Source organism: Ptiloglossa arizonensis, chromosome 7, assembly GCF_051014685.1.
Source record: "Ptiloglossa arizonensis isolate GNS036 chromosome 7, iyPtiAriz1_principal, whole genome shotgun sequence".
In the NCBI taxonomy this organism is placed as follows: domain Eukaryota; kingdom Metazoa; phylum Arthropoda; class Insecta; order Hymenoptera; family Colletidae; genus Ptiloglossa; species Ptiloglossa arizonensis.
The window spans coordinates 7,953,118-7,980,179 of record NC_135054.1 but is presented as its reverse complement, the minus strand read 5'-3'; the positions used below and the strand labels follow the sequence as shown (position 1 = coordinate 7,980,179).

Genomic DNA, 27,062 nt, shown 5'->3' with positions numbered 1-27,062 from the left:
ACCGGCCTCTGAAATTATTCTCACCCCGAAACTCTTCATCGCATTCCTTCCACGGTGCATACATACGTAACGCGGCGAGCAAGCGTGGCGTCGGAATGTTTGTTCCAGAGCCGAGGGACCTCTTTCGGGGGGCAGAAGTATCGCGGAGAAGACGCGGCCAGGAAACGGCGGAAAACTTTCCGCGAGACCGGCCAGAAACACGAAAGTTTTGTCGTACCACGGGGGTACTACGACTTCCCTCGAAGCGTCGCGATCGCGGTTTTCCGTTGTTTGCTTTTTTTCCATTCTCTCTCTCTCTCTCTCTCTTTTTTTTCGTTCTTTTTTTCGTTTCTTTCTCGTCGCGTGCTTTCGCAGGGCTTTCGGGAGCTTTTCGTGGAAAGTCACTCGAAAATCAGCCACAACCGTTGGAACGCAGCGCCGCGAACTCCCGCGGTCGCCTCGGTTTCTCCGCATCCCCTTCTTTCTCTCGCCCGTCAGCCTGCCGGATTAAAGTATCGACGACACCAGCCGCGTCTGAATAATTCAGAGCGAAAGTTTTAACCGCGAAAGCTCACCGGGCTTCGACACGAATCCCGGCTCGCCCGCTGTTAGCGCGAGGACGTTTCAAAACGATCGAAATTCGTTTTATGTTGCAGGATTCGCATTGATGAGGATCGTCGAGGTCTACAAGGAGATCCAGGAACAGGAAATGAATATCGTGAGTACCCTTCACGCCGTTCGCGTAATGTTTTTTCCCGACTTTCCGAAACTTCTACGGAAACACGATGTTCGCGATTCTTACGCGGGTTCGATCGTTTTTCTTGGAAATTCGATAGCGGATTGGAAAATTAATGGAACGTTTCGATGCGTTTCAACTGATCGATCTTTCGTTTACGGTATCGTATCGAACGCGAACGTGACGTTTGATCGAAGGAACGGTTAATATTCTCAGAGAAGTAACTAGCATTTTGCTATGAAAATAAATACGAGGATGGATGGATACATTGAAGGAATTTATCGTGTAAAAGTTACAAGGAACATCGTGTAATCGATAATCATTGATTTTTTTAAAACATGGCACGCGAACGCAGCATTGAAAAGTATCAGATTTGTATTTTTTTTATCGTCCGATGTTCATGCTCAAAGGGTGAATAAAGTGTATATTTGATTATAAATTTGGAGAACCAATAACGACGGAGAGAAAGTTTTGGGAAACAAATTCAGAAAAATAATTCGGTACAAAAAAAATATTGATTCGTGACGAGCAATTTCATCGTCCGAATGAAAATTGCACCGAGTCATAGTCGATGCCACTTCAATCAGGTATTTATAAAGAAATTTATTCGATATCTGGATAGACCTATGTACAAGCACAAAATATACACAAGGATATAAACGGATGCAAAATCGCGCGACTCGAGGACTCGCTGTATTTCGAAATCTTTCTATCGAGAAAAATAAATTGCCGAGAAAGCATAAGAAAGATACCTTAGATATTGTTAAATCGTGTCATAAAGGGCGGAAGAAGGTATCCAGAGTTCGATACTGTTTCAAATTAATCCCTTCACGGGGTCACCGTTACGGTATCACACGATCCGTACAGAGTCGAATAAATCCTCTCTACATCCGGTCATTCGTGTAGATTTCCCTCGATAAATTGCATCGGGGGCCGCGGCAACCCCTAAAAATCAAAGCTGAATAGTTCATAAGAACGATCCACAGGGAGGTAGACGTCCGTAACGAGCTTAGGCGATACCAAGGAAGATGTCAAGGAAGACCAGGAATAAATCGTCCCTCGGCGTGCCGCGAACTGTTCGCGTTCGAATTATTTAAATAAACGACCGCGGCCAACGCAATTAAAGGCGGAGAAGATTTATGCGGGACGCGCGAGAAACCGAAATGCACGGGGCGTTGAATTCGGGACGGAAGTTCCAACCCCGACGGAATATTAATTGGAAAGTTAAAAGAGAGTTTTGGTCATTTAGCTCAACCCCCTGTCTCCCTCTCTCTCTCTCTCTCTCTCTCTCTCTCTCTCTCTTCTTTCCCCTTTCTCTAATCACTAACTTCGTTCTCCCTTTATCTCGATCTCGTTCCCTATTGCCCCGTCTCTTCGACGCATTCTAGTCGTCCTGGCCCTCCGTATCTTTTTCTCTTCGTCGTCTAAAAACACATGAAAATCTCTTTGATCCTTCCGCGACCCTCTGTTGCCTCAGGGGCGAGATTACGCACCTGCAGACGTCTCTTTTGAGGGTGAAAATTCGTTCCAGCCGTAACGACATGTTATTACGATTTCGCCCCGCGGACAGAGACGATACCGACTGCTGTGTTTTCAAAATCCTATCTCGCGAAGAAACGTCTGCCACGAACCTTGGATCAGACACGCCGAGAAGAGGCTTCTAGTCGCGGCACAGCGGTACCTGCACCCGGTGTAGAAAGGTCGACGGTTAATTGAGAAATTTTATCTCGTTGAAACGTTTCTTTGAGCTCGTACACTGGTCGTACGTCGTACAGTACAATGTTAGTTCGAAACTTTTTAATACGTTCGCTAGCGTCGTTCAGTTGGAAAACTGCCCGCCGCAGACCACGCTACATTTGCGGTAATTCTATTTCGTGTGGTGCACGCTTTCAACTACGCGCGAATAAAGTGTATTTAAACGAACCGACTGAATATTTTGAATAATGCGCCGCGCGTAACACGATACCTTGTTTACATTACGGGCGTAGTGTATGCAGTACGGGTTAAATTTCATTGAAATATGTTTTCGGAAGAAAGTTTCCAGTAAGTTTTCTCTTCGTTGGCTAATTTTTTACCTCCGATTCGACAACCAGAATCATCTCCTCACTGTTTATATTTATGAAGTACACGATCCTGGCCTCAGCGCGGAATAAAAATCGCTACCCCGCTTTCGAGTGAGTCGACGATCTCGAATCTGTCGCTTCAAAGCGGGGAATACTCGAGTTCAAAGGTTACGAAACAAGGCGAGAACGTGTTATTTGTGAATTATTCAAATTTAGAAGTTTGCGAATAAAGAATTCCATCGACTGCTTCCGAAATTCTTTACCATTTTCTTACACGTCTCGGTTTCTTAATTCCGATTCAATCGCTTGAAAGCGAGGATTCTCGTAGTCCATTCAAAGGTTACGAAACCAGACGAAACAAATGTCTAATTTGTAATTTACTCGACCCTATGAAGTCGATGGATAATAGATCGCGTGACTTTCTCCAAAAATATCGTTTTCAACAATTTTCTTACGCGTCTCGGTTTCATAATCTCGATTCTGTCGCTTGAAAGCGGGTACTCTCGCTCTTCATCCAAAGGTCACGAAACCAGATGAAAACGTCACTTTTGTAATTCACTCGACCCTACGAAGTCGATGGATAATAGATCGCGTGACTTTCTCCAAAAATATCATTTTCAACAATTTTCTTACGCGTCTCAGTTTCTTAATCTCTTAATCTCTTCATCCAAAGGTCACGAAACCATATGAAAACGTCACTTTTGTAATTCACTCGACCCTACGAAGTCGATGGATAATAGATCGCGTGACTATCTCGAAAAATATAGTTTTCAACAATTTTCTTACGCGTCTCGGTTTCTTAATCCCGATTCCATATTCCGAATCGTTACCGTTTCCCCTTCTACGACTAGCATCCCATCCGAGCTTACAGTTTCCATTTTCTACCAAACAACTCGCAGCGGAATCGGAACAATACGCGACGAGGAGATCGTGCTTTCAACCTGTTTATCCTCATGCAGCGTTCACATTTCGCTCGTATCCCGCCCACGCCCGTCGAAATATATTCCCGTCGCGTGATCCTGTTCTCCTTTATGGAGAATATTCTCAACAATGATCCCTGGCCATTATGAGCGATCCTCCGTAGCACCGAGTCGTCGCCGGAATCGTTTTCCAGCGAACGTTAAAGTCCCGAAGATTGAGCCCTTTGATCCCCCTTCGTCCCCCATGGTCGGCAGTTCGCAGCGGCGCGTCTTTCGAAGCAAACGAAGAACAATGTTTCCGGCAATAAGAGGGAGGGTCGGAGGGAAGAGGGGGCCGTTATTGCGCGAGAGTTCTCGCGAAATTGCAGCCACCGCATCGAGTAAACCCATACTTTGTTCGACGACCACCCGTAGACGTGGAAACCGCCCAACTGGGAACGCGGACCGGCTCGACCGTTCTCGGATTCAAGGGAACTAATTGTTTCTTACGTGACCGTGGTCGATAACTTCCGCTACCGACACCCAGAAAGTAATTGCTTGCTTCGTCGATCCTCTACGTTTTATAGCTTCTGGAAACCACTGTTCCCGGGACAGTCGGATATCGAATGGTTTACAGTCCCCCCTTCTTCCCGTGGAAAAGGAATTCCAGAGATGACAACCTGTACATTTGTTTCTTTTTTTATTACATCGTTATTTGCCACGTCCAGCGCGAAGAAAATATCACCGTAAAGGAAACTCTACCCTAAGAAAATTCCATTCTAAAGAAACACCATCGTGAGAAAATTCTAGAGTAAATAAAAATTCGGGTTAAAGACGATTCAATGTCGTCGTCAATGTTTTTATATTGTGTAACTTTTGCACCGACTATCGAATTACACGATATTTTATTAAAATGTAAACTCGAGTAAGTTGACGAAACGAGTGTTTTTGTGTCGATAAACAATACAGTATGTGTAATACGTCGAATATGTACATAAATATATCGAGTCCTCTCCTCGAGGGCACACATGAATCGATATATACTCGGCTGTACCCCTCATTGTGTTATATACCTTTTCTGTACGTGTATGTAGTTAGGTATTGAATAAAGTTGCCTTTAATTTTTTTTTTTTAAAGAGAAAAGAAAAACACGTGGGTCTGTTTAGCTCTCAATTAACTTTTGAAATTCAAATTGTATACCAAATGCATTTTAAAGAGGAAGAGGGAAATACTCGGAAGGTAACATTCATCGATAATGTTCCCATTCCTTTTATTCGTGGTACTACATGTTTCTTAACACGGAACTGATCTCTTTCTCTCCCTGCGATACATCGTGTGTATACAATTCAACTTGCACGGTACTTGACTTACGTGGAAAGCTTTAGAACGAAATAAACGTGAAAGTCAAGGACTTACTGTACGATGAATGGCTAAACTCTCTTGTACGGTAGTCATTCAGCAATGGCTGTCCAACTTTCTTTTTTTAATAGAATGCTATAGTACAGGGGCGGGGAACCTGTTGCCTGAAAGCCGCACGCAGCCTTTTCAAGTGCTCGGTACAACCTTCTCCCATATATTGTCAATTACGTATTTGAATTTTGTATAAATTATACATCAGCAAATGGCATTAAGTATCTCAAATTAAAAACTTTTAAAGTTCAGTATTAAAAAGTTAATCATTGTTACGATTCTATAAATAATTTCACGATTGGCGTACTAATTCTTCGTTTCGTGGAAAAAATTGGGACAAGAGAGTCCAAAAAATCGTTTTTTATGTATCAACATCGATTGACAAGGAAAATCGCCTAATACACAATCTCCGACTTCGATGAAACGGTATACAAATAGAAAGTTGAAAAGTATTGCTTTCGTATTGTTTTCTCAACTGTGTTCAAGAGATGGAAACTATATCCAAAGTTGCGAATAAAATACCCATTTGTCGAAACATTTCAAGAACCAATGCAAAAAGAAAAAGGTATTGTGTATGGAAAAGTTTGAATAATAAATTGTGAATGAACATTTCACCGAATCATAGTTACCACTGCAACCAATCAAATCCTTACGAGTATCCAATTGGCTACAGTGACACCGTGTACAACTTGGTGAAATTTTTATTCGAACCTTGTGATTTCTCGTGAGAAACCAAGCTTTATTAGTATTGAAAATTGTTATTAATTCCATTACTTCTAGATGTTTTGGTAATTTCTTCCCTCGATGTCAGCATTCTTAAATCGAGCAAAAAAAAAATTAAAGAACAAGTCCAAGTATTTTAACCAAAACCTTTTAGAATTACAATATTTGAAATGCTGGCTGAAGCTTGTCGTTGCATTCCATAGATCCATTGGAATTAATACAATTTTAAAAATAAACAATTTCGTTCTAATTTTTGTTAACTCTATTTACCAACATTCGAACACCTGATCGAGATTCTCCGAGTACAGAAATCAGTTGCCTTGGATATCACGGATGAACGAATTGTTTAAATCGTGTACTTTCCAAAGTGAGTCGCCAGTGGTTTTCGTTTCCACCGTTTCTCTTTCAAATAATCTGTACTATAATTACGTATTCCGAGCCAATGGTCGTTTCGTGAACAAGTTTGGGAAACATTAAACCCCGTCGAGGGAAGTTTTTGATTGCATTTCTTCGTGGGATTTCAGGAACTACTGTTCCCCGTTTCGCGCGGTAACGATATATTTACAGAAGGATTCGGGATTAAAATTTTAGTCAGCTTTATTTCGTTTCACCGTACTAGCGAACACGTCTTACGTGGTTAATTCTTCCCCCGAGGACAGAATTAATGCTTTCATATTCCCAGTTATATCACCGATGCTTTCTTTCAGTTTCCGCTCCCTCTTCACGTTCTCTACGTACGTCTCGCGACCAGTCTGTTCTTTTCTCTCGACTCTCGTGGGGCCCTCGACCTCGGGACCGTTTCTACTACGCCACTGCGCCACGTATCTACATATATTATAGGAAACGCATACCCGAAGCCATTCACGCACGAAAGGTCGTTGTCTCAGGCCGACGCGCATACAGCGTTCACCATCCCCCTTTTTTCCCCTGTTTCGTTCGTGTCTCGTGTTCTCCTTCAGCCGCCATTTCCGAAGATTACGTCAGACCTCGGTCTCGTCTGGCAACATTCGTAAAGATGTCTTTTCGCGCCACGCCACCCCGGCCTCGCACCTCCTTCGAGCTCCCTTGCCAAGCCTAATCGCGTGGAAATATACAGTGGAAGAACAATTTGGTCCAGCCGTTGAATCAGTTTTATGGGTTTAAAGACGAACGACGAGGGGGAGCCGCTTAAAGTAACGAGATTAGGGTGGTGGTTGTCGAGAGTTATCAGAAGTGATTGCATCCACGAAATCGTTGACAGCCACCTTGTTTCGCACGGTGAAATATTGTTGAATACGCGACTGGAAGTATTACTCGCGTTGCTCCAATATTTAGTACGTAATTCGTGGTTAATATTGGTATTGAGAAAATAATAGTTTTTAGATGGCTCTGGGAAATACTGTTGTTTGATCATTAATCAGGTATTCGATACTTATTGATACAAGAAAGCTGCATTGGTTCATCGACTTGTTCGATTTTACATTTGAACACAGTATTGTGTTGTTTGACAGTTTGGGTGGTTAATATTGGTATTGGGAAAATAATAGTTTTTAGATGGCTCTGGGAAATACTGTTGTTTGATCATTAATCAGGTATTCGATACTTATTGATACAAGAAAGCTGCATTGGTTCATCGACTTGTTCGATTTTACATTTGAACACAGTATTGTGTTGTTTGACAGTTTGGGTGGTTAATATTGGTATTGGGAAAATAATAGTTTTTAGATGGCTCTGGGAAATACTGTTGTTTGATCATTAATCAGGTATTCGATACTTATTGATACAAGAAAGCTGCATTGGTTCATCGACTTATTCGATTTTACATTTGTAAACAGTATTGTGTTGTTTGATAGTTTGGGTAGTGCGAAGGGGCAATAACGTTGAATCAAAGCCTTGTAAACAAGTATTATCGTCGCGTTATCTGTATAAACCCCTCCCACACGAGAGATTTTGAGCTAGGGTTGAATTAAATCGATTCATTTTGTTAAGGTTATTAAAAAAGCATAAAGAGATGGGAATTTGAATAGACTAAAACGAACAGGTCAAAGGAGACGATTCACCGCTGAAAATGATAGGGCTTCGAAAGGAACTTATTTGATAAACAGACGTTTGATTTCAATGGAATTAAAAGTGGAGTAGGAATACCTTCAAGTATAGTAGCCAGGTGAAACGTAAAGAATAGGCTCGTTCGAATGAAATTGAATGCCGGAAGTCCTAGTAAAAAGCAGTTTTAACAATGAAGACGAAGAAAGCTCACTTACAGTTGGAGGAATAATATGCTGACTAACCTGAAGAAATGCGAGGAAAAAGTAATAAAGTTTCCAGAGTTCTGAAATTTCATTTCGCAGGAAACGATTTCTGACAGAGTTTCATGTAACGGTTAAATTTTTTAAAAATTGTTCAGTTTTTGGGGGATACATTTACAAAGATAACTGGAAAGACTGTGGCTAAAAAGATTGAAACTAGAAACTGAAATACGTAAACAATTTTTGCAGAAATAATTTAAAGATTTCAATTTTATTCCACTGCGTTCCTTCTAATTTTAAATAAATACCATACATTTATCCCGTTCATAACTTAAAACGCTTTGAAGATGTCGAAACCTGAGTTTGACACATTTTGTTAAATTTTTCTATACACACATAATTGCAATTTTTGCTAAATGCAATCATCCCTTCCGTTTCTCCCCCGGAGTCACTATTGTTATGGTATGCGTAGAGTATATATCCTAAATTATTAACGAAATCTTTAATACCGCTTCTTTCAATTTTTTCCGAAATTTCATGGAAAAGCGAATTCACCTTCTTTATTTTAATTTTCTAGCTTCTTTTCAGTGGAAGTTTCATTTACGAAGGAAAAAAAAAAACGTAAAATGTTTACCAGCATCACACGTACAAAATTTACCAGCATTTTGGCATTCAGGAATAAATTCTCCTTCGGTTTTCCGCTTTTTCAAGAGCGAAAGCACTGCACACGAAACACACTGCTACTGAAAACATACTAAATTACTTTACTTCGAAGTCGAAGAGTACACGAGACTCACATCGGTCGACAGATTTTGCAGAAATATTTGAAAACCGGAGGAACCAGATTTAAAATTGCTGTACCGAAACCATGAAACGGTATTTGATATGTGACTGTGACACAAAGCTATTTGCAATTGAAGGCTACCATTCGTAACCGACACTACCTTTTTCATTTCCTTGCATTTCTATTTTTTAATAAAACGTATTCCTATTTTTCAAATACAAAGTTTGTATCACTACAGGTTTCTTTTTACTTCCAAATGTCTACGATGACACCAATAATTGTGAACGAACAATCGTTAATTAGTCATTGACAATACGAAGAAACAAAAATCGTTACTTCTTCGTATTGTCGATGAACAGAAAATACATAATTGTTCGTTCGGCCGCAATCATTGATTACAAAAACAATTTCTTCTTTTTATTATCAATAACAATACATAATTACTTAATTTTTATACGCCGTGAAATAACTAATTTCACTGTTGTTATTTCTATATTCAGAAGTGTTCATTATTCACAAAAACGTTTTTCAACGAGCATTTTACTGTAATTTGCAATTAAAAATTTTTCTGGGATTACTCGAAATTTAATCGTTTAATTTAAGTTTAATACCAGCACGCGTATTTACGTTTCTAATTTTGAAATATTTTTCTTTCGAGTAACCATTAAAATTGCGAATAAATATTCACGATTAAATTTCCCAATGATATAACACAGAGACGCTTTCGTAACATCGATATCATGAATCTACGTCGGTTAAAATTGTTTGCGTTTCGAAGAGAATAATTCGTACCTGAAAAAATTAATAATAGGGCCACGCGTCGAAAATCGAAAACCATCGATCGCATCGAACGTTGTTTATTTGTCGTTTACTCCTCGTCGTTCGCGATATCTCTTATCGTTAATATCATCCACTGGTGCACTCGGCCACCTAACAAGATAAACGACGTCGATTTCTTCCTCTTGGTCGAAGGGACTAATTCAATTTGGAAGGGTAATACCTGGAAAGCTTCAGACGCATTATCGCATTTTTCTTCGTGACTGAAAATCGACTACGATGTAAGACGGTTGAGCGTGGATGGGGGCTGAAATGAGGACAACGGGGGTTTAGAAATGGAAGGAGGTCAAATTGGCTTTCAGTCTTCAAGGCCACGGGAAAATAGTTATTCTGGCTACAACGGGAAAAGATTCATTTGAATATCTCGCGACGATTCTTTTGAATATTACTTGCTTTCACGACAGCTTTTTACTGGAAAAGCCTCGTTGAAAAGATTTATTGAATCAATTTTACGATCACTTTATACCAATACCATTGCATTAATCGGTTATAGAGTTACTTGAAAAGTTTGTATAAAGAATTAATGGTACAATAATTTTGAAGCGCATATTTTACGCGGCTAATAATTAATTAATTCGATGGAGTTCGTTATTTCCATTTCACAGGAGAATATTAATAACTTCGTAATAAAATTCTTCGTTCGGGAATAATAATCGTGCGGAGAATATTTAATATTTATCTTGCGTTTGCATTATCCTCGATTCGTTTCCAGTGTGTTTGATTATATCTCTCGCTGCAGTGGAAGGTTTTAAACCGATTGAAAATAAAAGTTTATAAAATCCTCCAGGTTGCGATAACGTGAAACAGTAAGAACAGAAGAAAGAACGATGAGCAAATCGAGTTTCAATTTTACGAGATATATTCCTGTTTCTTTATTTATCTCAATGGGTTTTTACGTGAAATGATTTACTACATTTATTGCAAACTCAATGCCGTTACCAGGCATATAAAATCGAGAAAAATAATGTTTATTTTCATTGGTCGTATAAAGAGAGATAAATAAAAGAATCTCAACTACAAAAAATGTAAAGGTATAGGAAGAATAGGTATATACGTTAATCTCCATTATTCAAATTAACGAAGATTTGAGAGTAGGTTTTATAACTTGAGATTTAATTTTATAACAGCATTTATCTTACGCGCATAAGTGTCTTAATTATATTATATTTTAATATATATTGATGTATATACAATGCATATACAATTACCTCCAGTTCAGTAGAGATAATTTTCGGTTAATAAAATACTCTTCTCTTCTCTCTAAAAATGGATAATTTTATATTCCAAGTAAAGTGGTACAAATAACAACAGAAATGGAAACACGAAATAATACACCTTCGACTGTTAAATTTGAAAAATTCTTTCCAACGTACTCAACTACATACGTGGCATTCGATTTATCTCTCTAATCATCCGAACCATTTATCCAGTACCATGAACGTTCGAAAAGTTTCTAATAAAAATCGTACAATATTTATTCTCGTCGCGTTTAACTCCCATAAAATTCTTGTAACAACCTTCGTGGAAGAATAATTTCAAGAAAAAGAGATATACTCCGCGAGAACATATTCGAACTGTTACAATGTTTCAAATACCGGATAGCAAATAGCAGCCGGATTGTTGCACATTTGTATAACGGGGATTCTCATAACGGAGGACCCACTGTAAAAGTTTCGTTCGATAACTTTCGACTGCAAAAGTTTCGCCTCGTTACCGTTAGTTCCTTGAACGCATGCGACCGTACTGTTCGTAAAAACTTCATATTATTAGTCGGCTAATGCAAAAGGGGGGATACCGGGAACAAACGGGGCTCCTCGATTTCACGAATTTTCATCGCAATTCCCAATTCTCGTTAATTCCATCGGCGGGTCCATCGAAGCCTTCGCGATTCAAGAAGAGGCAAAAAAGAATTGATGAAAATCCGGGTGCCATCTTCTCACTCCCGTTTTATTTGCATGCTGGCGTACGACTTCATTGTTACAAAAGAGTACCCGTCATCGATTGATCGGATGTTGCCGGGTCGAATGGCCCCCGGTTGTTTCTCCGGGGAGCGTCGCGAGAGGGAAACTTTTGAGATATGGTCCACGTGACGTATAATTCGCAGCCGCGATCACTGGCGAGGCAGCGTGGAATCAAAAAAAAAGAAAAAAAAAGAAACGTTGGAGAGGAGAGAGAAAAAGCACGGAAGCCCGGTTCGATATGTAGTTACCGTCGAAACGGACAAGTAACTTCCCTGGGGACAAGTCGTCCCGCGACGAAAACTATCAGCCTGGCTCTCTCCCTCCTCTCACCCGAACCTTTTCCAGCCTCGATGTCGACATAGTTTTACGGGATGATGAGAACAGAGACGGTGGATTATTTGGAAGTCAGTTGTAACGACTAATGAGACGCGGTTGACGCAGTTTTCCCCTTTGCTCGAAACTCGATCTCGAACTCTTTCTTCTCCGCACTTAATGAGGCTACCGTACTCGTTCAATGACGATCCAAGCGAGTCTACATTACCAATTAGTTGGATATTTTGAAATAACGATTCTCGACGTTTCGCGAGATACGATGTGCATCGATGGATGAACGAGAATAAGAATTTTAGCTACCATTGGATAAGATGATTGTGTAAGTTATATGTATGAATAAATATACCGTAGGGTTACGATTTTACGTCTGGGTTCCGATGAGAGCTCTCTTTTGAGGAATCTCGGTTTCGACGAGTATGTTAGAAAGGAGAAGAAGATTGTACAAGTCGAGACAATCAATTACGATAGATATGGATAAAATTGGTTATTCTTTGGAGAAAAAATGATCTGTCAGGGAGTATTGGATCAGACGTCATATTCTTCGTGGAAAGAATTTTTAATTCGAGAAGGACACGAACTGTCCTACTTCGAGTTTAATATGCTTTTGTAAAACGATAGTTGAGATGATCCCTTTGACACACTTTTTTGTGTATCAGGGTGTATAATTTTAATTATTCACATCTTAAAAACCTTTGAGTGTCCACACCTAATATTTTGCATGCATCGAAGGGATCACCTCAACTACTGTTCTGCAAAAGTACATTAAAATCGAACCTATACTCGATTATAAATTATTATAAATACATAAAGCGATTAATAATAAAGAATAGTGCATTGTAAAATCAAACAATTTTACCGATGTAAACAAAACAGTACACCCAAAGCGTGTACACGTACTATAGGTAAATAATCTTTTAGAATGAAATGTACTTTCTTATTTTTTTAACCAAACTAATTTTGAAAACTTTACTCTTAAACGTAAATAGTATCTGGTGCAATCTATTCATTTATTGTGACCACCTGTGCAATCGTAATATACTCGATAAAATTGAAGCCCCTCTTTCTAACAGTATACTGTACCGTTTTTAAATATAGTACAGAGTTGAAACTTCGATGATCGGTGTACCGAACTTTGATATTTGTAACCGTGAGTTGTCGACGCATCGTTTAAGAAATCTTAATTAATAACCATCGAGTTGATGATACGACCGAGGCAAACCATCGAGGTTCCATCGATCAAACGCGTAACCTCCCAGACTTGTCATTTCCAATCCTAGAAGCCATATCGCGGGAAGGAAAACATTCACCCACTGAGCAGCTTTATGTTCTTAAGTGGATTGCCGAAGAGGCGAGAGAAAGGGTTTCATAGAATGGCGAAAAGGGGTAGGAAGCGAAGATGAATCCTTCGAGTGGTCTGGTTCAAATTCGAGCGGCTTGCATTACCTTTTGAACCTTTTGAAGCCATTGCGATTCGCTGAAACGATCGTCTGCGAAAAGAGGAAGGGCCGATGGACCCTTTCGCGCGGATTAGAGGAGAATCCAATGGGTCATGGTGAAAGGTCGCGATGCGGGGAGGGTCTTCTATGGTGTTCAATGATGGTTATTCACCGCGACCCTATGCAAATTTTTCAATCGAAGCCATTCTTAAGGTTCGAACCGCCTTGGCTGGCTTGTTTGTTCGATGTTAAAAATATATTTCACTCGCTCGATGTGGAAAGGGTAGGGGGGGAAAGGAGTCGCAGTCAGGGGAGCCAATATCGCGAACGAAGCATTCACGCGAACCAAAGGCGACTTGTGTAAGATTTTGCATCGTGATCACGATTGTTGGGAAATTTCTCGTTCGATGCATTCGACGTTGAGTCTCGTTCCCAACCCCGATCCTTTATTTCTTCGTTGCGTGTACTGCACTTTTCTGTCCATTACATTAATTGCAGTATTAATGGACGAGGCGCGCTTTCCGTTGGTGTTTGTTCCGGAAATAATCGTAGCTGAAAATGAAAGGGACCGGTGACAGTGACCCTTTCAGCAACAAGTCGCGAATTTAATGATCGCGGTTCTAAAAGGTTTCGGAGCGTTCTCTCGCGAAGTTTGTCGCGAGTGTCTGGAAGTTTCCCTAGTCTGTAAACTCGGGAAAGTAAAAGTTGCCAAGGTAGCGGGACGAACTTCATTATAAACATCGTGCCTTTGTCGCGGGCGCTTCTGTGATCGATGCCCGAGACTTACGAACGACGATGCTCCTACTGGGCGAATAGGAACCGACCGCTGTGAATTTTCACGGTCTCGTTAATCGTCTTTTCGTACGAGGTAGCGTCGACGATACGAATCAGCGAAAGGAGTACGCCGATATATTACCGAGTCCCCGGTTTTTTGCCAAGTGAAAGGTATGATACGGCAGGCTTTTTGTTTCACCGGTTGCCGAAGAATCTTTCCCGCTGGAAGCAAGCCAATCGAGGAAGCCTTGTTTTCCCTTTTTATCGCGAACGAGCAAGAGCGTTCCGAGACACGGGCAATCCAATCGAAAGTGTTGACGGGAACGTCGCCCTCGGAAACTTCATCCACGTAGATCCGGAAACCGGTGGAAATAAATCGGAACCGATGATCGCGCGCGATATTGAATTCGAAAGTACGAGTTTTCGTCGAATCGGAAACTACAAAAGAAAACGGAGACTCCTCACATCGAGAGTACCCGTTTGTCGCGAACACTTGCTACTCGATTTTACGGATAAACGGTCGTTAAACGATGCGGAAATTTAAGAAATTAATTTAGCTTTATTATTCTTACGTACCGAGGGAATTTTGTGGACGACAATTTATGTCGATAGCTGAAACGTAAGAAATTAATTTAGCTTCGTTATTCTTATTTACCGAGGGAATTTTGTAGACGACAATTTATGTCGATAGTTGAAATGTAAGAAATTAATTTAGCTTAATTAATTGAAAAGTAAAAGAGAATTACCGGGTTTATTTATGCATCGAAGTTTCGTTTATCATATTATATTTATCATGTTTACCGCAACTCTTGCAACTTTAGGTACAATTTATATAGACATTAACTGTTATAATTATTTATATACTATTTTTATGTATTTAAAATAATTTTTGTACCATTCCTCGTAGAGTTACACGTGGAAGAAGAAAATTGAACTCGATTGTCCAATGTGGAACGAAATCGTTAGATATAATACCAAGAAATTTTGTTTATGTACTACATTTATATTGGTTCGATTACGACAACTATAATCTTGTAGAGGCATTTTTCACGATATAGTATTCCTCGAGAATCCGTTACTAGATCGTTGAATCGGTAACAATTCTATTGAATAATCGGTGGTGTCCATTATACGAATACACGATACAAATTAGAATTGAAAATAATTTTTCGTCGTCGCGTGAGACAATTATTTTCCAAAAATTGTAATGCACACCGTGCTGAATGCTCTATTCCACCGTATATCGTGTTGAATGCTGGATTTTCGCGAATGCAAAGACACATGGAATCTCTCTTTGCGCCGAGTGAACCCTCTGACTGACATAGTACACATTGCATTATGTCCGATTTGCTGAAGGAATTAAACTGGAAGACTTATCGTTAATTCCCTCTTTAGTATGATAATATCTACAAAGACAGACGAAATTTGAATTGCAAAATGTATCTGTATGTTAAATACTATTATGTGTCTCTCTACCGTAGAACTATTCGTGACCAGAACTAAATATTCACGACCGATGATTTATAATATTTGCCGAGTAATAGTATTTCACACTTTACGAGGTTTATAGTAACATCTATCGGAACTAAATTCTCATATTTACAAGTAACTCGCGTGCTTGGGTGAATTTTTAAAACGAACAACGTGCTTAGTCATTCGAGCAACTATTTTTCATCAAATTGATAAGCACGTATCAAATAATAATTAACGTTCTGGACCTAAAAACCGGGTCAATATTCTCCCTGGGAAAGATACAAAATATAAATATACAAGAGCATCTTTTCTATGCAGAACAACTTTACCATTTTGTATATGAGGCTGACCTTTTTTTTTTTAAATCGAAAACCTTAATGTTATTCTAAGTATCCAATATAGAATCGATTCATTAGCAATCACAGAAAAACTTGTACAATACCAGAAAATTTCCACAGCAGGCTATAATCGTACTAACAATTGTGAAAGTACGGTGAACGCGTTTCATACTCTCCTAAAAAAATCCGAATAAAATTTTTAGTAAAGATTCCTGTTTATATATTTCATGGATGATTATTAAAAACTCATGTTAATTCAATTTATATTGATTCTTATTCAAAATTCGATAAGAATAAATTTATGTATTATATTATTTAGATTAATTGGAAGGTTAATTTTAAGATTAGTATGTATTCGTCATGTTGATTTAAAAATTATAGTCGCGTATTCATCAGTTGTTCATACAGGTTTAATAATTTCAGGTATATATAGATATATAAAACTGGATTAATCGGTGGGTATATTATAATAATTTCTCATGGGTTATGTTCATCAAGTTTATTTTATTCAATGAATTTAATTTATAAGAAATCTAATAGTCATTTATTAATCATTAATAAAGGATTATTCAATTTATTTCCTTCGATAAGATCAATATGATTTTTATCATGTTCGTCGAATAGCTCAGCCCCCGTTTCATTAAATTTAATTAGAGAAATGATTCGATCAATAAATTTAACAGTTCGATTGAAAATATTAATTATTCTATCAATAATATTTTGTTTCTTTTACATTTATTTCGGTAATCTAAAATAAAGTACCCGTAATTCCGGATTGTATCGATTCTCGAATCGACAATACCGTGACTTTCCCCGGAAGCGAAGTACCTCGAGCCCTGTTTTTCCAAGACTTTCGGAAACGCTGACCGTGTTTTCCGGTCCGATTCTTCAATTTCGAGTCGAGGATTAAATCAACCGCCTACTTAACGCGCCATACATTACACAGACTGGCCCAGTGAAAAAGAGGCCGTGGGGGGAGGAAAGAAAAAGAAACGCACGATGGGATAAAATTTCCTCGGATTCGTCTAATGAATATTGAAACGCGAACGCGAAACTCGCACTCCGCAACGTTAGACGTTTCCATTGACGCACGGCACCCGGAAGTGCCCAGGATTTGGCTCGATGAAAGCGAACCATCCGATTCAGCCCGCTAGACGTCGAGTAGCGGGTGTGGCGGTAAAGAGGGGGGAACGGCAGTCAGGGAGGGAGATAGGGAGGGCAAGGGTGAAAAGGGACTGCTCCAGAGGGCGCTGACGCGAGTTTTCAGCCGTTCAAATTTGCACACAGAGGGCGAGGAGCCGGAGAATGAGAAAGAGACAGGGATGTTTGCCCCAGCGCTTCGCCCGGCTTGGAAGGTCCGTGACTTTGCTGGCTTTTTATGCTGGATTTCCACATCCGTCTTGAAAAGCCACCGTTCCCGGGATTCATCCTTTAACCCGCAAAAGAGGCGGGCGAAGAAGAAGTGTTAGCAGAGAGGAACAGGAGGAGAATGTGCGAAATCTTGGCACCAGGGTGTACGAAGGGCCGGGCATCAGAAACGCAAGGGCTAAACATTAAAACGAAGGGATGGTTGTCTTTGTTAAGAAAACGACGCGAATCTATCAGCCGGAGTGAGAGTTTTCTTCCTGTGACGCGTACCAACGTTTTACGGACCGTTTTGTAAACTGCGATACTTGGCCTACTTGAAGATGCATTGTTGCGGCAAATAAGGTGGCAGTTGTTGCGTACAATAAGTATTTCAATTACGTGGATTCGTAGATACACGGTTGAGCTCCTCGGTTACGATCAGATATTTTCGTTTTAGGTAATTACACGTTAAATACAATTTTTCTTTACGCGTTCTTTGTACGATTTAACTATTTAACACGTTTTTTGCACGTTTGTGTGTATGTATACGCGAAGCTAACTTTTCTTCGATTTTTCTATTTGCAAAGGAGTTTGTAATATGTGAATTATACTGCAATGTAGCAATATATGAACTTGTACCTTAAATCATTTTTTGTGACTAAAATTGTGTACCAAATGTATCGTAGGGAAAAGGAAAGATCAATCTTGAAAGGTATTCTCAGTTATATCGAGTACCAGGGCCTAAGATTAATTACGTATTAAATAAACTTTCCTTTTTGCATCTTTTCTCTGATACGAAAGCACATATGGAGCTCTTTAGCTGTGATTAATTGAGTTTTTAACATTGAAATTGTACATCAAATGTATTGCAGGGAGAAGTGAAGGTCTGTCTTACAAATTGCGAGTCATATTAGGTCAGGTGTTTTAGTCAATCACGGCAGTGTCCTCGTTCTCTTTACTCGTGATACCACATTCTCGTTGAACGTAACTAATCTCCACAATTATCGTACTATAAAAGTTTCGATTCTCTTTTAATGCAACGATAATAGGTTCTTAGGTTCGCGTTCGAGCATGGAAATTAATTTTTTTTAAATATCTCAGGTTGAGAATTCTGATTCAAGTTTGTCGATCGTAGTGTGTAAATTTTTAAATTATTTTGAATTTGTTATAAATCACATTATAAATCACTTCGTCGAGCAATAGTCGCGCGTTTTAAAATAACAAAAATTACGTTCCAAAAATGCAATCCGGTGTGTTGTGCGATCGAAACGCCACTGAAATTATTTCAACCGAATGGCTGAAATTTTCTACGTGAATTTTTATTGTTTTATTTCGAATCTTGCAATTCGACGACGAAGCTATTTATAACGCGAAATTTGAACGAATTTCGTTTCGGGCTTACAGTGGCTCCAAATAGTATTGAAATCGAACTTGCAGGATAGGGGAATTTCCTCGTAATATAGTGTACAAATACTTTTTCGATTCGGTGTATATCGACGTGTCGTACGCGTGCAAACAGGTTCGAATAATATTAACAGTTTCGCTCGTTCGAATTATAGATGTCGAGCCACGCGACTGGAACGAATCGTGTTCGTTTTCCGTTTGAAAATATGTAAAAGGGGCAACGATCGAATGCAATTATGTAACTCGATGCTATTGCCTCCGGTGTTACGGCTCGTTGGGTAGCAACGAAATTTACCGAAAATCGGTAAAAAATTCCACGAGTTTCTACCTTTAACACGAATCGGTACGCGCTGACAAGGGATCGCGAAGAACAAAGCCGTATTACCGGATTCCTCTTTCGTTGGTTTCGCAACTGTGAAAAGAGGGCGAACAATGAAATAAGCAACTAGACGCTGAACCCGGAAACTGATCGTAAAGTCGGGCTGTAAAAGTTTCGCGCGGCGGCATTAAAATTGCACGTTGCTTTTTCGCGGGCCCCTGGTTCTCGACGCGCTTAATTAAATTCGAGAGTTCGCGAATCAAAACACGTTTACGGGAACGAAATTTTCAGCGGCGGTTTTCGTCGGAAGGGCACCCGTTGTTCTCATCGTGGAAACTTTCCCGACAAATTCGCTTTCGATCGGCTCGTAAACAAAACAATAAAAAGCGGCACCAACGACGCGGATGGAAAAAGAAATGCCCCGACGAATAAATAACGCGACGCACTTCTGTGCTGGCGACGAGAAAGCCGAACGTAAAGCTGTCAAACGCCTAAATAAAATCGGCCGTGCGCGCGTCGAGTCGCGTCGCGTCGCGTCGCGTCGCGCCGCGTCGTTTCAAGGAGAGTTGCATCGAATTCGAGGATCACGAAAACTCAGAGGAAATCCGTGATTTGTTTCGCGTTGATCCACGATGCGGAAATAATGGCGTTTCGCAATATTTTACACACGGTGGCGTTCCCGTAGCCATTCGGCATTTTTCGAATTTTTTCCCCCCATTAAGTATGTATTTCATTTCGGTGGAGATTTTTAAAATAAGTTTCCGATATTTTTTCGTATCCGATTCGAAACATTTTTCGGGAAACTGTAACCTATCGGGGCTGAAAAGTATTCCGTGTCGAAGAGAAAATATTGCAGAGACCCCGAGTATATTTTTCTGACGAATAATCAATTTCTGTGTTTTATTTTCCCCTTTCGCTGTGTACGTATCTCGGTACGATAATACGAATAGGTTTTTTCTGTTAAGTTATCCGAATTTGAAGCAGTGTACAAATTTTTGATGTTGCAATGGTTTAGTCTTTCGAAAGACTTCGAAAAATGATAAATCGAGATGTATCATAGTATTGGTTTCTTACCCTATAACTTCTCAACTATATTTTAAATATGATCTTTGAATCGGAATTGACCTGTTTTTAGATTAATTCGTTAAAAGTCGAATTCATCGAAATACTCTCGACTCTCGTTTCGAAAAAACGCAAATTTAATTTCCAAATTATTTCTCGCATCATCGTCCAACTAACATCCGATCGTACGCATTTATGATATATTTGATACATTTTACACCCCTTAAGGTTAACATTCCGACAACCTCGTTCCTTCAAATCCAAAACGTGACGAACGAAAAACTTGTGAACCCTCCTCCAGAGGATCAATGAATCGAAAACTTTTCACACTGCCCGAATGCTGAAAGCATCCCCAAATTACGTCCCAATTACCGGGGTACGCCCCTTAAAATAAAGTACGTTAACTCAGCAGACTTAATTTCTCTACCTGTAATCAGAACTCATGTTTACGTTTCTGCTGTAAGAAGTAATTATCGCGGGGTGACATTTCGCGGAACTCGCTCCACGTAACGTATCAAAACTTCCCGGGAGTTTCTCGTAAGATGTTCTCTCAAGTTTTGCAGCTGCAGTATTGTTGCATTACCGGAACACCATGTCCGTATTCTCGTTTAACCGGTGATAACAAGCTGGAACGTTCGTTAGAAGGCCGAGCGTAGAGTTTTGTTCACGAAGCTGCGGGTCCCCCCCGAGAGGGAGGTTGTGGGGGGGGTTTACGGGGTATTCTCGACCGCGCGAAATGCATGGAGGATCTACGGAGGTACGTTCGAACGCAACGGTGCCACTTCAACGCGTATTTCTCTTCCCTTTCAACGGGCGTTTTTTTTTTTTTTTAGAGGCAGCGATCGACTACAGCGATAGAAGGTTGCCCACTCGCGGAAACGTATTTCTGATCGAAATGCTGCCTCTAATCAATGTCCATTAAGCCGCGGAGGGAATAAAAAAAAAAAAAAAAAAAAAAATTCCGATCAACCCCGTGTCCCGTCGCTCGTCCACGACTAACACCAGCCACATGGATTTCGTTTCGACGACGAGCTACAGCGGATGGATTTTCTGATTTTTATTTCGACATGCCGCCCGACAGATTGCCCCCCTTCGCGATGCGGGAACGTCAAACGCGCTGTTTCGATTGTTGCTCCGTGTGGTTGTTTTATTTTTTGTTGTTTTTTTTTAAAGGGAAGGTTCAAATTTTTGTTGTTGTAGTATTAGACGACAACGACCATCGGAGCAGCGGCTGCGTTTCGCGATGATCGAGAATCGAGTCGAATCGATTTTTCCAATTCTTTTTTCAGATTTTATGGCACAAGTCACTACGATGCGTCGCGTCGGCGCGATCTAAGATAGAGTGATGAAAGTATAACCAAAGATAGATATTGCGAGGTCGGAATAGTGATTACAAAGTAAGTGGAATAAAATCGGGTTACTTGGAAAATTATGGATAAAACGGTGACAAAGAAGAATCCAATATTTGTGGAAAAAGGAAGAGCGAAATTTGTTTCTCCAGCGGTACTACTTTCCTCGAGAGAAACAGTTATTGCGAACAGAATACATAAATAATCGTGTGGAAATTTTTACCGAATAATTTTCCAAAATTTTAGAAAATTTGAATCACGGGTTCGTACGTTCAACGACTGCAAGCTCTCCGTTGAAATTCTATTCTAAAATGTTCTCCAAATCGATGTAACCGTTTCACCGTCACTCGCATCGAAACGCAGATTGAAAGAGTAGTCTAAAACGTGTGCTTTCTCCCCAAACGGTAAAACTTATCCTGATTTAACGTTGGTTCAGTTCCAGCGAATTTAACCGAACTTTCGATTAATAGTTGCAGCAACTGTCGAGTAAATGTTCGTTGAAGCGGCGAAATTTCCATACTCTCGTAAAAGCAACGCGATCTCGATGAACTTCGCGCGGCTCCGAATCCGTTGAAACCGAAGCAGCCCGTATCGAATTCTTGTTTATTAATTCTTCCCTAACCGAGATTAATTATCTGATTCCGCCTGTGGGTTTTAGCGATAATTGAACCGTGAGACATATAATATTGTCTCGCAATTAAATCGCTCGTTCCGCCCCCGTTCGGCGTGCCACAATTTACGATTCCTCGGCACCCGGTCGTGTGCAATTTATTCGACCGAAATCACGGTTAAAACGTTCCTGAAACTTCGAAACGAATTGGGCCCTTCCGCCGCGAAGATCGTACCGTGGCGCGAAGTTTTACGATCGTTTCGAGTAATCGGAACGTTCCTTCGGCGTTAAATCCGGTTTAAAAACAGGTCGGACAACAGACTCGTAAACTCGTCGGGAAACGTTACGAACGATGGTAACGATAACCCTTTTCCATCCGCACGGGAAACGTTTAAAGTCCCTCATTATCTAAGCTCGTTTAGAGTTCACTCCTCCGCGTTTCCGTGCATTAAAATCTTCCGACGACTTGAACCTCGTTGCAACGTTGGCCGTTTGCTTGCTTTCAGCTGAAGGCGTTCTATGTCGACCTACTGGTACCCCTCGAGACGAACCTGGAAAAAGACACCAAGGTCGTTCAGGTAAGCGTTACCCGGGTCTTCTACCGGGTCGTCCCGTTCGGCTGGGGTTATCAGCCACTCAACGGGAGCTATGAATAATGCAGTAATACGTTTCGCAGAGCGAGCAGAAGAAGTTTCTCCAGCAGCACAAGACCAGGTCCGAAACGTACAGCAAAGCGGCGGCGACTATGAAGAAGCAGAGGAAAAAGTCGAGGGGTGCTAGCAAGAGTGGACTCGCTATGGACAAAGAGCTTAAGAACATGCAGATTCTCGAGGAAGAGAAGTCCAAGCTGGACGCCTTTTGTGAGCAGAGCTTGAAGAACGTGAGTATACGATGCTCGGTCGTTTGAACGCGGAAGCGAAGAATAGTGGGGGCATCCATTTCCGGAAAACGCGCGAAACTGGTACGATGATCCCGTAGCTGTCGTTTGGAACTTCGTTCCTCTGTTCTGCGTTCGTTGTAAAAATTAACGACGGAGTCAGCTCCGTCTCGAAGAACGTTTCATTGGCTGTCGATTCTGACGAATACTTTGTAACGACGAATGCTTTCTAACTTTTACAGTTACGAGAGGTTGTAACATAAGTACCGTAAGAGTGGAGACAGTGGCGATTGTTAGGTACTGGTCATCGAAACGAAAGAAACGGAACTTGGTTGTGAATCTGTGATCTTAATTCTTCAATTTTGTCATCTTAATCAAAAGTAGAGATGTTGAAAACTATTCTTTCTTTTTTACATACACGTTGCTATTTACTATTTACAGTTTCTCGTTGACAATAATTGTAGGTCTCTTTAATGCGAGTCCTCGCGATGAACATTTCACGAACGAGGTGTTAAACGATAAGCGTTAAGTTTTTGTAAATATACGAATAATGTCAGCATCGAGGCTCAAATGTGTATTAACGGAGTTATACGGGTGTGCGGGTACATAATACGTATATTCTAATTTTGATTCTAATCTTCGTTGAGACGAAATGGAGCACGTGAATATGGATGCTGCAATATGGCCATCGGTAACTGTAATTACCTTATCCGTGGGGATAGAGCTCCTGGTGTGTAATGTGGCATGTGAGATATGGGTACACGTGACTATTCCTTGTACACGGTGTGAAACGTGTGAAATGTAAATCGTATAGAATCAACTACGATAGTAATTTCATTAAAAGTGGCCTTAAAGAAAGAATTCTATTAAAAATTAAGGTTTTTTCAATCTTTGCTTTCGACGATCAGCGATTTCCCTCTATTTGAACACTTACGGTATCTACGTTTTGGAAAATTGACGATTACTCGAACAAACTTCAATATTCGCGATTGTTGATAATTCACTTCTGGAACACCGACGATCTCCGAATTGGTTTAAATAAATTAACTAGATACGAAGGAAAAAGGTCAATGATTGCGCATGATTAGATTTCGAGCCACTTAACCCTTTTTTTTCCAGGCGATGACTCAGGAACGAAGAAGGTACGGCTTTGTTCTCGAGCGACAATGCTCCTTGGCGAAACATTATGCGAGTTTTCATGAGGTCGCGGTAGCTGCTCTTCATCCCTCGGTTGATAAGTGGCGCGAGGTGGCTGCTACCAGAGAATACTTACCCCAATCCGTGGAAGATATGTTCGCCTCCAGACTTAGAGTGAGTAATGCAACGAATATCTCTCTGTTACAGGTTGCTACCTTCGAAATCTTTCTTTGCGAAGTTTCCATGAAACGTACATCGACCCTTTAAAAATGCACCAGAAATATTACTCGCGCATACTTTTATAGGTAATAAATGTGGAATTGGTGTTCCACATTTCGAGAATAACACATTTCGAGAAAAATGCAAATACATTTGACAGTATGACTGTGCAACAGTGTGCTGGTCAATGAGTATAAACATTCTGATTTGTTGGATCATTACGTGTAATATATGTGAGTGCCAATCGAAGAAAAGAAAGTGTGTAATGAGTGTGATACCTCTTGAAGTAAACATAGAGAAGAAAATTCGTCTAACGTTCAACTGTATTTAGAAAATAAATCCAGAGTTTGTTAAATTGTATTCTTTTACTTAAATATATTTCTTATCTTCTATTCTCGTTCGCTCGTAATAAGAAATTGATGTCGAAGTAATAATTTGTAACGAATGATCAATAACTGATATCTCGATAGACGAATACTCGTAATTCGTTCCAACCTGTATTTAAATATATTAATTTTCTTCTTACTTTATCTTTTCGTACAGCAAGTTTCATTCTGGCCGGAGGACGAAGAAAATGGCGGTTCGGAGCTTACGATGAGCTCACAATTGAGGAAGACCAGAAGCATGGATAGCTCTTGCTTGGAGCTTCGACCTGGACCGCCTTCCGGAAACGTGTCGAATACCACTTACCAAGGTCCATCCTCGCACCTATCAACTGCTTTATCCAGAGCAAGGTCGGAGGCTAACCTCCATGCTTCAACGTTATCTTTAGATCCGGGTAAGTCGTCCTCTGTTATCCAATTTTTGTATCAACAATTAATCCCACTATTTTATCGACACGCGAAAGCTTTTATTGAAATGAAAAATTTGCATCCGAATATTCTGAATAAAAGTTTGCTGGGGCGTTAAACATAACGGGCATAAAATATTTATAAAGGTTGCATGCCACGCACTTGTGATTAAATTTGATTTTCTCCCGTAGGGATTGTCCGTTGGAAAACTTTGAAAATTTGTACAATGGAAAAACTTGCCACAAATCGAACGACGCGGTTCAACTTCAAACGCGGAAACGAATTTTTGTCATATCCTTTCTACGTTTTTGTTTCCTGTTATTCGAAATATCCAATAGGACGTAAATTCGGTTATAATCGAATTCGATGCCTGTATAGAAATTTCATAGGCTGGTTTTCAATGTTGGAGTTATGAATGTGAAAATAGAACCGTGCACCAAAATGCAACATCGAACTACAATAGAACCTATATACGTGCGAGAAACAGTAGATTCAAACCGTATGAAAGTTTTTATTATTCCTCGCGATTTCGTATGCAAATCATTTTCTTATCAATTTCGTGGCATTTGTCGCTTCTATTCCCGTGTAGGTGAACATTCATAAACGGGGAATTAATGAATAGTTTCATTCGGCGAAATGAACGCATACAGCGGGATGTATTACCTAACGAAGAAGTTATGAATGAAATAAAATTGCAATATTAAATTTCACCAAACAAAAGTATCGTGCATACATGTTTCGGAATATTTGTTGTAAAATTTTCAACGAAATTAATTTGTCGAAACATTTTTCGTACGCTTTATTCCACCTGCTCCCTTAGCCGGTTTAATGCACGTTCTACTCCACTTCTGTAAAATATATTCTAAATTCTACCGAAACGTTGTTAAATGTTCAGAAATTTACTCGCCCGTAAAATTCTCGTTAATGAAACTTCGGTCTCCGTTTATTGCAACGTGTAACCTATCGTTGGAATAATTTAATTGCGTTTGTTCCCTTATCGCGCGCGATTTATCTACTTTCATCTACTCGATACCTTATCGCCTATAATATTCACCCCACTCTACCGTCGCGAGTGTATTCTAAATTCTACCGACACATCGTTGATCGCTTCGAAGTTTTCACCGACGAAACCCTCGGTAATGAAACATCGGTCCCTTCGTTACGATCGTTGGAATAATTTTTTCATTAGTTTCACCGATCCAACGAGGAATGTTCGCCGCGTAAAAAGTCTCGTCGCGATTCCGATTCTCGATAAACGTAAAGTGGTCGTGATTTTTCTGCCACAAGCTGAGACGTTGGAAAAACAAAAGTTTCATTCGATTTTGCATCCGGAGCGGCATCAACGCACGCGGATCCTCTCGACAGCGACGGAGAAAGCGGTAACACGACACCATGGTCGTTTTTATTGTAGCGAAGCCGAGTGGTCGAGTACGTTCCCAGCGAATCGACATCGGGGTTGAACACGTAACAAACGGATGCAACACGACCGGGCGGAGAAGTGCTCGCAAAACAGTTGGAGAGCATCGAGAAAGTTCGCCGTATCGAATGTCGAATTCCACTTGTCGACCGCTCCGCGCCGTCGAGAATTTTACAATTTTGCCATTAACTTCGGCGAAGGGTTGGGAGGAGGGGACGAATCTTATTTTCCAAAATCTTTATCGACCTTTGCGCAACGCACGTTTTTCGAACGAAAGATGCAGTCTCGTATTTTGGCTAAACAATAGTTCTTTGACATTTTTTTTTCTACAAAGAATTATGCAGTTTCGAGTGAAAGGAGCTGTCTCGTATTTCGGGCCGGTAGAGTTTTACGACATTTTTCTTTTTACGCAAGAATTGTCCATAGTTTTGGAACAAAGATAGTCATCTATTTTGACTGAAACGTAGAGAGTTCTTTGACAATTTTTTTCTATGACTAATTTGATCCGAATAGAAATCAGTAAGCATATCTTGTACAGTGTGGTTTAAAATTGGTCTTG

At 40.2% G+C, this 27,062-nt stretch overlaps 1 protein-coding gene across 1 annotated transcript in view; it reads left to right on the top strand.

The window, feature by feature from the left end:
- The window catches only part of Irsp53 (Insulin receptor substrate 53 kDa), a 292,637-nt gene that overhangs the window by 246,357 nt on the left and 19,218 nt on the right, over positions 1-27,062 (top strand). Inside the window, exons 5-9 of the mRNA XM_076316148.1 lie at positions 636-697; positions 22,569-22,640; positions 22,739-22,942; positions 24,059-24,250; positions 24,839-25,073. Of these exons, the coding sequence (XP_076172263.1) occupies positions 636-697; positions 22,569-22,640; positions 22,739-22,942; positions 24,059-24,250; positions 24,839-25,073 (765 nt within the window). The remainder of the gene's footprint in view (positions 1-635; positions 698-22,568; positions 22,641-22,738; positions 22,943-24,058; positions 24,251-24,838; positions 25,074-27,062) is intronic.